The 13,577-nt window shown below is 40.1% G+C and overlaps 1 protein-coding gene across 3 annotated transcripts in view; it reads left to right on the top strand.

Annotated features, from left to right (window-relative positions):
* LAMP2 (lysosomal associated membrane protein 2) overlaps window positions 1-13,577 on the top strand; it is a 43,269-nt gene that overhangs the window by 15,607 nt on the left and 14,085 nt on the right. For all 3 annotated transcript variants that reach the window (XM_016943226.3, XM_016943227.3, XM_016943228.4), the window contains exons 4-8: window positions 4,663-4,821; window positions 5,763-5,947; window positions 7,359-7,481; window positions 11,133-11,196; window positions 11,924-12,088. In XM_016943226.3, coding sequence (XP_016798715.1) covers window positions 4,663-4,821; window positions 5,763-5,947; window positions 7,359-7,481; window positions 11,133-11,196; window positions 11,924-12,088 — 696 coding nt within the window. The remainder of the gene's footprint in view (window positions 1-4,662; window positions 4,822-5,762; window positions 5,948-7,358; window positions 7,482-11,132; window positions 11,197-11,923; window positions 12,089-13,577) is intronic.

The raw sequence follows: 13,577 nt of genomic DNA, 5'->3' as shown, positions 1-13,577 counted from the left end.
GCTGGAGTGCAGTGGCCTGATCTCGGCTCACTGCAACCTCCGCCTCCCAGGTTCAAGCAATTCTCCTGCCTCAGCCTCCTGAGTAACTGAGATTACAGGTGCGTGCCACCACGCCCGGCTAATCTTTGTATTTTTAGTAGAGACAGGGTTTCTCCATGTTGGCCAGGATGGTCTCGAAATCCTGACCTCATGATCCACCCACCTCAGCCTCCCAAAGTGCTGGGATTACAGGCGTGAGCCACCGCACGTGGTCGAGATTTTAATTTTGTTAGGGATATAATTCTCTTCTTTCTCCCCCTGCCCGTTGAGATTGAGTTAATGTGGTATTTGTAGTAGCTTAGCTCTTTGCAGATAGTGTTTCATTCTGACCCCAGAAACAGGTAGATGGGCTTTAGTTGCCTAGACCTGGGGATTAATAACTCATTTGGACTTAAGGATATCAAAAGATCCTATTCGAAAGAACCAGAAGTAAATAAGCTCACGTAAAATTTGGGAGGTATTGCAGAATGAGACTTGGAAATCAAATCCTAGTGTTCTTTTTACTAATCTCTTAGTTTGAGAGTATAACTAAAGCAAATGGTTATTGGCTATCTTATCAGTTTATCTTTGTGCCCTGTTTTGCCTTTCAGAGCTAGTATAAGATATGCCCCTCACTTTCAAGTAGCCTAAGAATGAGCTGGGGAGACAAAGCTAAATGCTGTTCCCGAGTTACATGGAAAAATTGGAAAACATTGAGCTCAGTCTGATTTTGTTGTTGTTGTTTGCGTTTTTGTTTGAGGGAGTAGAGGGTTCATAAATCTCTTCTGACAGTGTGAGGAAAACTTTAGACTCCCTCTCAAAAAAGAAAAAGTACACAGTAAACTTTGCATATGGAACATAGTCCCTGAACCCATATGTAGATCCCTGTGGTTAAGAGTGCCTGATTTAGGTCGAGAATGGTAGCTCATGCCTGTAATCCCAGCACTTTGGGTGGCCGAGGCAGGCTGATCACTTGAGCCAGGGAGTTCAAGACTAGCCTGGGCAACATATTAAGACTTTGTCTCTACAAAAAAAAAAAAAAAAAAAAAAAAATAGCCAGGTGTGGTGGCGTGTGCCTGTGGTCCCAGCTACCTGGGTGGCTAGGGTGGAGGATCGCTTGAGCCCAGGAGGTTGAGGCTCCAGTGAGCTGTGATCCCATCACTACACTCAGCCTGGGTGACAGAGAGAGAGAGACCCTGTCTCAAAAAAAAAAAAAAAAAGAAAAAGAAAAGACTGGCTGATTTAAAAGTGTTCCCGTGTTCCCACAAGTGGTCCTGATTAGGAGGAGTGATAAAGGAAGGCTCAGTGTGTGTTAGAGTAGTGAGAAAGCTTGGTAGAGAAGTAGGACCTGAGCTGAAACTCAGCTAATGGTAGAATTTGAGTAAGCGGAGGATTTTGAGCAGGATGTTTCCAGCAGGGGGAAGCATAGCATATGCGGCAGTAGTTGGAGAGCTGCCTGATTAAATCAGAGGCTGTGTGTGTAGCAGAAGGAAAATAAAGTTGGCTAAATGAAGTGGGCCTAAATTATAGGGGGCCTTGGAAGCCAAGGAAAGACATTTAGCTTGATGGGGTAGGCACTGGGGAATCATTTTAGGTTTTTAAAGCAGGAGAATGATATAACAAAAGCAGAGACAGTAGCTTATAAAGAATATTCTGCAGGATTAGTTGAGAAGTGAGGAGGCTACAGGCAGAGATGCTGGCTTAAGAAGCTGTTATAGTAATCAAGGGCTGATGTAATAAATGCCTGGACTACAGGGGCATCAGTTGTTAGCAGTTATTAGGAGGAGGTGTTTAATCTGACATATTTGGATAGAAAAACTATGGACCCTGAAATGTTAACACTTCTCTCTTTCCCCTTTTATTTAAAACAAAGGGAGGATTACTTTTTAAATTACTACCTTCTATATAATAATATTTGAAACTATTTGGAATGTTAAATGGCTTCCTGAAATGGACTATTAATAATTGTTTTTGATATAGTTCATTGTTTCAAGAATACTAATTTATGGCTGGGCGCAGTGGCTCACACCTGTAATCCCAGCACTTTGGGAGGCTGAGGCTGGTGGATCATTGGAGGTCAGGAGATTGAGACCAGCCTGGCCAACATGGTGAAACCCTGTCTCTACTAAAAATACAAAAATTAGCCGGGTGGTAGTGGTGCGTGCCTGTAATCCCAGCTACTCGGGAGGCTAAAGCAGGAGAATCGCTTGAACCTGGGAGGCGGAGGTTGCGGTGAGCCAAGATTACGCCACTGCACTCTAGCTTGGGCAACAGAGGGAGACCCTTCCTTACCCACCCCCAACAACAACAAAAAAAACTAATTTAGGCCAGGTGCAGTGACTCAAGGCCTGTAATCCCAACACTTTGGAAGGCCAGGCAGATCGCTTGAGCTCAGGAGTGTGAGACTAGCCTGGGCAACATAGCGACATTCTGTCTCAAAAAATAAAAATAAAAAACTACTAATTTATTTTTAGGCATCTGATAACTGAAGTAACATTGAAGCTGCTTTTTTCTTTTTTAAATTTTTTTCGTGATTAAAATATAGAAATGTACTGGCCAGGTGTGGTGGCTCGTGCCTGTAATCCCAGCACTTTGGGAGGCCGAGGCAGGCAGATCACCTGAGGTCAGAAGTTCGAGACCAACATGGTGAAACCCCATCTCTACTAAAAATACGAAAATTAGCTGGGCGTGGTGGCGTGCACCTGTAATTCCAGCTACTTGGGAGGTTGAGGCATGAGAATCGTTTGAACCTAGGAGGTGGAGGTTGCAGTGAGCTCATATCATGCCACTGCACTCCAACCTGGGCAACAGAGCAAGACTCCATCTCAAAAAAAAATTATATATATATAAGTTACATATATAATAAGGGTTTCTTAAAAGGCTCTACATATACATATATATATATAAAGATTATATATCTATAAAGATTATATATGTATACAGAGAATAATATAGCAGACCCATATGTACCCATTATCCAGAATTAATAAATGCTGTTTTTTTAATGTTTGTGTTACTTTTTTGATTAAAAAGATAAAACGTTGACAGTACAGTTGATATTTCCTTTGTCTTCATTCCCCAGACCCATTTTCCTTCTTGCCTGCTAAGAGGCAAACACTTTCACGAATTTGGGGTATAACCTTCCTGTCTTTATGTTTGTCTTTTACTATATAAGTACGTGTTCATAAACAATACATAGTTTAAAAAAAGCTATTCATAGTATAACTCCAATATGCCTGCAAGTTGTTTTTTTGCTGATTTGCTTTTGAAGTCCATCTATATACAGCCAGTCACGTATCTATTCATTTTTGTTAACGGTGAGAAGCAATTCTGGGAAAAATGTTCTAGTTCATTGGTTTTTTGTTTTGTTTTGTTTTTTAATTCCTATGGCCATTAGGGGGTGCCAAGGCAGCATTATATGGCTGCTTGCTACATGATGGAGAGGCACAGAAGGCGGCCTATATTAAGGACCTTGGATACTTTCCTTTCTTGCTACTTCTCCAAAAGAAGCCAAACCACTTGGGTGATCATCGTCTTTTGAAGTTTCACTATACACAGGCTAATAAAAACTATATGAAATGGCTGTAACTTACTGCTTTCATACTCTGAAGATTCCCTGAAATGGAATCATCTTTAAATGTAATCCAGGAAGCGGTTCTATAAGCTCATTGGAGTTAATATAACTTACTTGGGACTAGTAAAACAAAAATAAGGATTTACTATACAAATGTATGATTAATCCATCTCTCTTGCTTCCTTAGTTATAGTCACTAAGTCCTGTTGATTCTACCATAGATAAGTGTTTTCAGTTTGGCTTCTTTGCTCTCTTTCTTCTGCCCCACACCATCTTAGTTTAGGCAACCCTCCCTTACCCTTCACCTTAACCAGACCATCACCCTCTGGTTTCCCTCTTAAGTGGCTTCCCTGAAAAGTTTTTCCCCCTGCCTATCCCCTACAAATTTGCTATCTTCCTTAAAATAAATTATATATGTGTTATTTTCTGCTTTAAAAACTGAGGCTAGCCCTCGACTGCTAAAAAGAAAAGCCCAAACAGGCCTTAGATCATAGAAGATGCTTCAAAGTATGATCACCTGCAACTTGTCTTTCCTTCTTAACCCCCATTTCTTTTCCTTTTTTCTTTCTTTTTCTTTTTTTCTTGAGACAGAGTTTTGCTCTTGTCATCCAGGCTGTAGTGCAGTGGGCGATCTTGGCTCACTGCAACCTCCACCTCCCGGGTTCAAGCAATTCTCCTGCCTTAGCCTCCCAAGTAACTGGGATTACAGGCACCTGCCACCATGCCCAGCTAATTATTATCTTTTTAGTAGAGACGAGGTTTCACCATGTTGGTCAGGCTGGTCTCAAACTCCTGACCTCAGGTGATCCACCCACCTCGGCCTCCCAAAGTGCTGGGATTACAGGCATGGGCCACTGTGCCCAGCCCCTAACCCCCATTTCTTCTTCCCCCTTACTCCTTATGTTTTAGCCACAGTGAACTAGTCATGCCCTTAAGCGTGCTATATCCTTTGTCACTTTGGGCCTGGGGTAGGGCAGGCAGAGAGAAGAAGAAAGCCTATACAAATATATTTATATGATCACTTTTCTCCTACCTTCTTGGAAATAGCCATTGTTAATCTTGTTTTATAGGAATTCTTACTGTTGATGAACTTTTGGCCATCAAAATTCCATTGAATGACCTTTTTAGATGCAATAGTTTATCAACTTTGGAAAAGAATGATGTTGTCCAACACTATTGGGATGTTCTTGTACAAGCTTTTGTCCAAAATGGCACAGTGAGCACAAATGGTGAGTAAAGTATATATTTCTCTACTTGGATCCTAATTTAAGAGTAGAGTATACCAGGTAGCTTTCATTGAAGTCATTATCTGAAAGCATTTATATATTAAGGTTTATTCATAGCTTCTACTAGGCTATAAAGTTTTTGTAAATAATAGCAATTCTTATTTTTGTGTATCTTACAATTTAAAGTTTTTGATGTACATGTTGTGGAATGGTATTTTAAAAGACACTACCTATACTGTTCTCAGCTGATAAAACCTAATCATTGTTTGAACAGATCCTCAGATAGCTTGATTATCAGCTTTTTTAGCGGTTCCAAGACCAAAGCTTAGAAATCAGATTCATATTCTAATCTTGAATTTTTAAAGTTGATTTTATAATTTTTATATAGCTTTATGGAAAGGTAATTTCTCATTCACCAGTTCTGGAAAACTATGAACACTTCCTAAGAAGAGGTTGAAATGCCTATGATTTGCCATAGGGCTAATGCAAATAAATGGTTCATTTGTATTTAAGTCCTTTGATGATTTCTAAGCTTTTTTCTAGTAAAGAGTATCCTTCCTTATGGTGATTGTATGTGGGAATAAAGAACCAAAAAATTTAAGACTTAACTCTCTGAATTTCATATCAGAGGCAGGCAAAGTTCTTTGGGGATAAAAAGATTTAAGGGTCTGAAAAAGATGAGTATGTGGCCATGTGTGAGCAGATAAAGCATAGGGATGTGTCCTGAGTTTGCTGTGTCATAACTCATGTAGATATTCTGTATATGAAGCAGCAGTTTAAGAACCTCTGCCTAATTTAGTTTCAAATATACTAACAAGATATTCTCTTCCCCTAATATAACCCTTTTGGACTTCTATTATGAGAATTTTTTTTGGTTTTCCCTGGCCTTATGAATTAAGAAAATGTCCGCTTTGGTTTCTTTTGTCCCTTTTTGCTTGTTTTAGAGTTCCTGTGTGATAAAGACAAAACTTCAACAGTGGCACCCACCGTACACACCACTGTGCCATCTCCTACTACAACACCTACTCCAAAGGAAAAACCAGAAGCTGGAACCTATTCAGTTAATAATGGCAATGATACTTGTCTGCTGGCTACCATGGGGCTGCAGCTGAACATCACTCAGGATAAGGTATAGGTGTCTATTTTTATCAATACATCCTTTTTGCATTTCATTTCAAATATTGCGTATCCTACCTTCAGCCCAAAGGTAGTGTTACTAGAATGATTCCGTTTTCTTTTTGTTTGTTTGTTTGTTTGTTTGAGATGGAGTCTCGCTCTGTCCCCCAGGCTGGAGTGCAGTGGTGCGATCTCGGCTCACTGCAAACTCCGCCTCCCGGGTTCACGCCATTCTCCTGCCTCAGCCTCCCGAGTTGCTGGGACTACAGGCGCCTGCCACCATGCCCGGCTAATTTTTTGTATTTTTTTAGTAGAGATAGGGTTTTACCGTGTTAGCCAGGACGGTCTCGATCTCCTGACCTTGTGCTCCGCCCGTCTCGGCCTCCCAAAGTGCTGGGATTACAGGCGTGAGCCACCACGCCCAGGTTTTTCTTTCTTTTTTTTCTGAGATGGAGTGTCACACTGTCGCCCAGGCTGGAGTGCAGTGGCATGATCTTGGCTCACTGCAACCTCCACCTCCAGGGTTTAAGTGATTCTCCTGCCGCAGCCTCCCGAGTAGCTGGGGTTACAGGCGTGCACTGCCATGCACAACTAATTTTTTTGTATTTTTAGTAGAAATGGGGTTTTACCATCTTGGCCAGGCTGGTCTTGAACTCCTGACCTCAAGTGATCCACCCGCCTCAGCCTCCCAAAGTGCTGAAATTACAGGCGTGAGCCACCGCGCCCAGCCTGATTCAGTTTTAAATGGAGATTTCATGTTGGCTTGTTGAGCTTTGATTAGTTAGGAGTTACTATAACCATGATGTGTTAATGTCACTTTCAGGTGTTGTGTTGGCCGGCAGAAAACCTAGCAGTTTAAAGTACTCTTTGGGGTTTAGATTCTATTTGCCATCAGTGGATCAGAGTACAAACAATTGGCCTTTATTTCGGTCAGTTTAAAATATAACTCCTTCACACTTTGATCTGAAATGCACTGTAGGTTGGCGTACAGGAGTGGCACAGCTATCCGTTTCTCCAGCTATTTGATTACTCGGATCGTGTAGACATGCCCAAGTACATGATGGCACTTCTAGTTGCAATGTTGCACTCAGGCTATGGAGGGATTGCCAAGAAACAAATCCGATTTCCAGGATCTTGTGACTTAAACAAGCGAGGCAGATGGCTCTTGTGCTCCATAAAAATGTGTGTTTTCATTTGGCTCATTACTGTAGAAGCTTCCCTCTTGTTTTTTTTTTTTTAAGTTGTCTGAGTCATAGCTTGAGGACCCATGCCAACTTTGTTTGAAAGTTAAGACACCATGAATTTTAAGTATCCAGACAAAAGATTTTTTGTTCTACGCTGAAGTTGATTTTGGTAGAGTATAAGGCTTTGCTGGCCACTTTTATAGCTAACCTGTACCTTTTCCCTTTCTTCTTCTCCTGAAGGTTGCTTCAGTTATTAACATCAACCCCAATACAACTCACTCCACAGGCAGCTGCCGTTCTCACACTGCTCTACTTAGACTCAATAGCAGCACCATTAAGTATCTAGACTTTGTCTTTGCTGTGGTGAGTAGCAGATTTTTTAAAGTTAGGTTCATTCTCTTAGAAACACATCTGAAAGTCTAAATAGTTGCATGGGGGGAGGGGGGTATTTAGCTTTATTTTCCAGTTCTACAGTACTCAATTATAAAGTGTAGTCCATTCATCCCTGTTCATCCCTCAGAGTCTGTGCAATGGTCTGTGGACTGGACTCTTGCATTAATGTTCACCAAGAGTGGCCATTTTACCATTAGAGAGACTCTAGGGTAGAAGCAAGAATTAACTCACATCAAAAAAAAAAAAAAAAAAACGAAACCCACAATTGTCTAATCTATCCATACATAAGTAATTTCCATGATAATTTTTTCTCTGTTATTGGTTAGGTAGTGCTCATGTTTTTCTGTGATACTATTTGAAGCCATTTGGAGGCTATATTATTTGTAATAGTGTCAGTAATAAAAATAGGTAACATCTATTGAGTACTTACTATGTACAAAGCTCTGTGTTAAGTGTGTATATGAATTCATTAAATCAGGACAATTTATAATGGCAGCATTCAGGTTTTTGTTGTTGATCAAGAGCTGAAACCTAAACAGAAGGTTTTGGGTTAAGCATACCTGTTCTACTTCTTGCTAGCATAAATTAATCATTGGGGACCTTTATTTCCACCTTCTCAGTAGCAATTATTATTCCCATAATTTCTGTGAAGGGATGTATGTGTGAACATGTTGTGGCAAATGAGACTGGTGGAATAGAAGATAGCTGTAAGTGAGGGAAAATATTGAACCACCAACTATTCTCAAACTAAAAATATTGTATAATTAGATAAAAACCAGTTCTGTTTTTAAATCAGATTACTGTGTTTGGGGATGGGGAAATAATCTCAACATCTGATATATAAAAAGTAGGTATGTTGTTATTTCATATGTGATCTTGGTATTTTGAGTCTAAAGCACATTTTTCTCTTTAGAATATATGCCGAGTAATTGAGGATTACATTAGGCACTTGTATTTTGGAAAGGTTTACAAAAATGTTCCTTTTTCCAGCATTCAAATAATTCCTCTGTTAAAGTACCATGTGACCAGTGAATTACTATTGAAAATGTCTAATTAAATTTGTCCTCTCCAGTATGGTAAAAGCAAGCCTCAGGCACATTCTCTTTTAAAGTTACCTAATAGGGGTTATGGTCAATAAGAACGAGGAAAGTAGTATTTTGGGTTTATTCCCTTTCAAGTGATTGAGTTTGATCTTTCTAGCTGTGGTAGACTCCTAAAAGGAACATGATTTCTCTTGACTCTTATACGGCAATGTTTAGTATTTAAGAATTACAATATTTAATTTACCCAGCAGGCTATTTTAAAACGTAATCCAAAATAGTGACATTTTAATCATGCTACAGGCACTCTGAAAAATCAAGAGACACCTGCAATGTCCCCAGAGTTCAGTGGGGCCCATTTTTGCCTTCAACCCTGTCATGATAGATGCTCCTTAGGAGAATTTATAGAATTCGAGTGCGTTATGTGCAGGCTGCTATGGTGGGTTATGGAGAAGAAAGCCAGTATTCTTAAAGTGCCCACAGTTTAGTGGTAATGGGAGAAATCTGCAAATAATTACCATTTTTGTGAAAGGCCTACATGCCATGCCAAGGCTTTTGAACTCGATTCTGTAGGCAGTAGAGTACTGTGGAAGGTGTATATGAAATGGGATGAGTGCCAGACCAGAGAATAGTACAAAGTGCTGCAGGAGAATGGAGGAGGGAGAGGTTAATTCCGGCTGGAGGAGAGTCAGGAAGGTTTAATGGCAGAGATGGCATTTGAGCTGGGCCTTCAAGGATGGGTCTGATTTGTATTGGTAGGGAGATAAGGAGAGTAAGTGGGAAAGTGCAGGTTATCCCTGGATAAAGGGCATAATCAAGACCAGCTGGGAGAATGAGGAGTGTTATATGTTTAGTGAAAATATGGAAAAGTCATTGGGACAAATTGTGGAGTCTTGAATGCAAAGCCAAGATGTAGCCTAAGTTGAGGAGGGATGTGATGAAGGTGTGAAGTCCTCCATTATGCTTCTTCCTGAAATTTCTCTGAAGTCTGTCTCCTAGCTTTTACTCCCCATTGCCTTTGCTCTGGGTCCAGTCCACATTACCTCTTGCCTGGACCATTCAAACAGCTCCTGCCTGATTGCTCCTCTTCCTCACCTTCTCCATTGTTCTACATCAACTTAACCTTCCTAAAGCACATCTCTCCATCAGTGTTTCTCTCTTTCTTTTCTTTCTTTCTTTCTTTTCTTTTCTTTTTTCTTTTCTTTTCTTTTCCTTCCTTCCTTCCTTCCTTCTTTCTTCTTTTCCTTCTTTTCTTTTCTTTCTTTGACAGAGTCTCGCTTTGTCGCCCAGGCTGGAGTGCAGTAGCGAGACCTCAGCTCACTACAACCTCCGCCTCCCAGATTCAAGCGATTCTCCTGCCTCAGCTGCCCAAATAGCTGGAACTACAGGCACGTGCCACCACGCCTGGCTAATTTTTTGTATTTTTAATAGAGACGGGATTTCACCGTGTTAGCCAGGATGGTCTCGATCTCCTGACCTCATGGTCTGCCTGCCTCGCAATGTTTCTCTTTTGCCAACAAGGTAACATCTAAAGTCCATGGCTGGGTAGTTCAAGCCTTCTTTTCTCCCATGCAATGCAGCCTGCATTTTCAGCCTTCACTCCCTCTTTATGAACCTTATGTTTCCTTTAGTTCCTTCAGGGTGCTTCCCTCATCCTGTCCTCTGTGTACTTCTTGTGAGGTAGGAGAACATAGTAATAATAATTACATAGACTCCGCAGCCATACTCCCAAAATGGGGATGATAACAGCACCTATTGCATAGGAGTGTTGTACTTACTCAGCGAAGCATCATATGTAAAGTTTTAAGAATAGTGCTGGGCACTTAGTAAGTGCTCAAATGCTAGCATAAAAATTTGAGATTATGCTTATTTTCTAACTACCGTTATTTATACTCTTGCTCTCTCAAATACCCCTTTTCCCACTTGTTTCCTAAGAGAATCCTGCCCGGTTCAAAATGCCCCATCCCTAAGCTGGCATTACTTTTTCTCCTCCCTTATTTGGAAGTGATTTCTCTCCTATTTTCATGACTTCTCACTTTCTTTTTTGTAATATGGTTGTTTATGTGTTTATCTTACCTTCCCTGGCAGATTGCAAACAGGGTGAAGGCAGGATTGAAGTGTGGTTCATTTTGGTAGCTCCTGGAGTACTTGCACTCTGAAATTATTAGAATGACTGGATGATCAGATGAGTACTTCAGAAAGATAATAGCAGTGAAAAGGAAAGATTAGGACTGGAGGGGCTGAAAGGCAGGGAGCCCACTTAAGAGGCTGCTGTGATCCAGGCTAGAGGTGGTGAGGGCTCAGCAAGTGACAGGAGGAATAAAACTGAGGCCATAAATCTTCAAGTGTCTGAGATCCACATGACTACACCTGTGCTCCAAAAGTTGGAAACAAAATACAGAGGAATGGGATTTCTGTCAGATTATGAGTTCTCTTTTACTTAGTTGCAGTTTATTCTACTGCATGATTTCTTCTTCTGTGTAATAGTGTTAGATTGCTTTTCTTCTGTGGATATTAACCGTATCTGTTATCTGTAGACAGTTGTGAAATGTTAATTAACTGGAAGCTCTTTTTCAAACAGAAAAATGAAAACCGATTTTATCTGAAGGAAGTGAACATCAGCATGTATTTGGTTAATGGCTCCGGTAAGCAAAGCATTGGCCTGGGGAAAAAGACTGTGGATTACCCTGAAGGATTAGAAATTACAATGGTCTTATTACCAAATAGTGCCTTATTTAATGAAACAGAAGATGCTATGTAAAAAGTGTACCTTGATCATACCTTAAAATCAGTAACTTAGAACTATGATGTTCTGTCTTTTTCTGTATCCCATTTTTTCAAAGTAGAGTAGATAATAATTAAGGATATGACTGATTTTTAGACTATAGAAACATCTATAGAAAGATAAGGGAACCTAGTTATGGTAAGAATTGCTTTTTGTGGGTTGATCTTGACTCTTTTTGTGGGTTGATCTTGTCCCCCAGGCCTTCACTGAAAAACCCTGAGGACTGTTCCTTTTTTTTTTTTTTTTTTTTTTTGAGACAGGGTCTCGCTCTATGCCCAGGCCAGATTGCAGGGGCGTGACCACAGCTCAATCCCAGGTTCAAGCCAACTACCCACCTCAGCCTCCTAGGTAGCTGGGACTACAGGTGTGCACCATCATGCCCAGCTAATTTTTTTTTGTATTTTTTGTAGAGACAGGGTTTCACCATGTTGCCCAGGCTGGTCTTGATCTCCTGGGCTCACGTGATCTGCCCACCTTGGCTTCCCAAAGTGCTGGAATTACAGGCGTGAGCCACTGTGCCTGGCCAACTTTCCCATTTTTGATGTTGATAGGATAAGAAGTTACTAACCTGTTTCTTTTCTTTGAAGTTTTCAGCATTGCAAATAACAATCTCAGCTACTGGGATGCCCCCCTGGGAAGTTCTTATATGTGCAACAAAGAGCAGACTGTTTCAGTGTCTGGAGCATTTCAGATAAATACCTTTGATCTAAGGGTTCAGCCTTTCAATGTGACACAAGGAAAGTATTCTACAGGTAAGAATCAAGCAAACTTCATTAATAATTTATGTTCTTATGTTGACAGGTGGCTTTTCCTTTGAATCATAGACATTTAAACCTTGAAATAGAGGAATATGAATTCATAGCCTTGACCAAATTGTGCAACTCTATATTTGGCTCATCATTTTGCTCAACCGAGATGTTTTTGTGATCTTAAAATCATTTGCAAAAAAAGTTCTTAAAGCTAAAACTGATAGAAGCTTTAAGTGAGCTTTATTTGAGGTATGGGTTTTAGTTTGTAGGGAAGATGGTACTTGGGAGCAGCAGCTTTGAGCATCTTGCATCTGCTTCCTGAGGGCGTCTTCTCACTGGAAACATTTTCATACCTGAATGAAAGCAGTTTGGTCTGATTTTGTTAAGACAAAAGATAAAGAGCGGTAGCAAAGCCTCAAATATCATGAACTATGTTTTTACCAGCCAAAACGATCTGGAGAGTTTTCAAAGCATGTGCCAGTGTGAATGAGGCTTTTTGAAGATCACTCAGGGATAATGGTGGTATTTATTAGATTTTTAATGAAACCCTTTTGAAGGGCTCATTATAATGTGTTCATACGAATATGAAAGACATATTTGGCATTACAAGATTAAAATTTGCATGAAGAAAAAAAGCACATAAAATTCCTTAATTGACTTGTCCTTTTAAGCCTATTACCTAAAATTGGGGGTTTGTGGATCACAACTCTGTTGAGCAGAGCTAGCTATTCCAGGCATCCACATCCTTTTCAACCATTAATTCTATGGTTTGGAAGGAAATGTGGAAGCTGTGTTTAAAAGCGAATATACTGTGAGCCATTCGACTACTTTTGCAGTGGTGTTGAATACCTAGTCTGACTTGGTTAGGCCACAATAAATTGGGCTCTCCACCCTACCATTCTTGTGATTAAAGACGTTAGTTACACTTTAAAAATATTTTCAAGAATTCATTTTCCCTTTTGCCTGTTTTGCTTATGTACTTCAATTATTTTGATCCTTTAGTAGCTTTATTTTTGGACTTTTTATCTGGCTCCCCTTCATTATTCCCCTAATTTTAAGTCCAGATTTGTGTTTACAGTTTAAAATCGTTTGCAGTATTAGTATCATCACTTCAAGACTGTTTATCTAGTCACCTGTAATAGAGATGAGCTGTGCTCTTTCTCTTACTTTGAAACTTTGGTTTTTATGTACATAGAATTAAAAATATCACCCAAAGAGATATACAGCATTTAATACTGATATTGAATGTATAACCTATTTGTGGAACTAGGTTCTTGGCTGTGGGTACCTATAAATACAACACATAGGTAATATTTGACTGTATGGGGAAAGAAATAGAATTGCAATAAGGCAGAAGAGTGTTGATTGGATTTTACTGGATCAGACCACTTTCTAGAAATAGAAAAAAATAGCCCCCTTAGGCTGCCAACCCTGACCAGATAAGAAATGCAGTAAGCACACTCAAATTAGTAAGAGGTCCCAGTTTTCTTGA

This window comes from Pan troglodytes, chromosome X (assembly GCF_028858775.2).
Source record: "Pan troglodytes isolate AG18354 chromosome X, NHGRI_mPanTro3-v2.0_pri, whole genome shotgun sequence".
Classification (NCBI taxonomy): domain Eukaryota; kingdom Metazoa; phylum Chordata; class Mammalia; order Primates; family Hominidae; genus Pan; species Pan troglodytes.
This window is presented reverse-complemented; position numbering and strand designations above follow the sequence as displayed.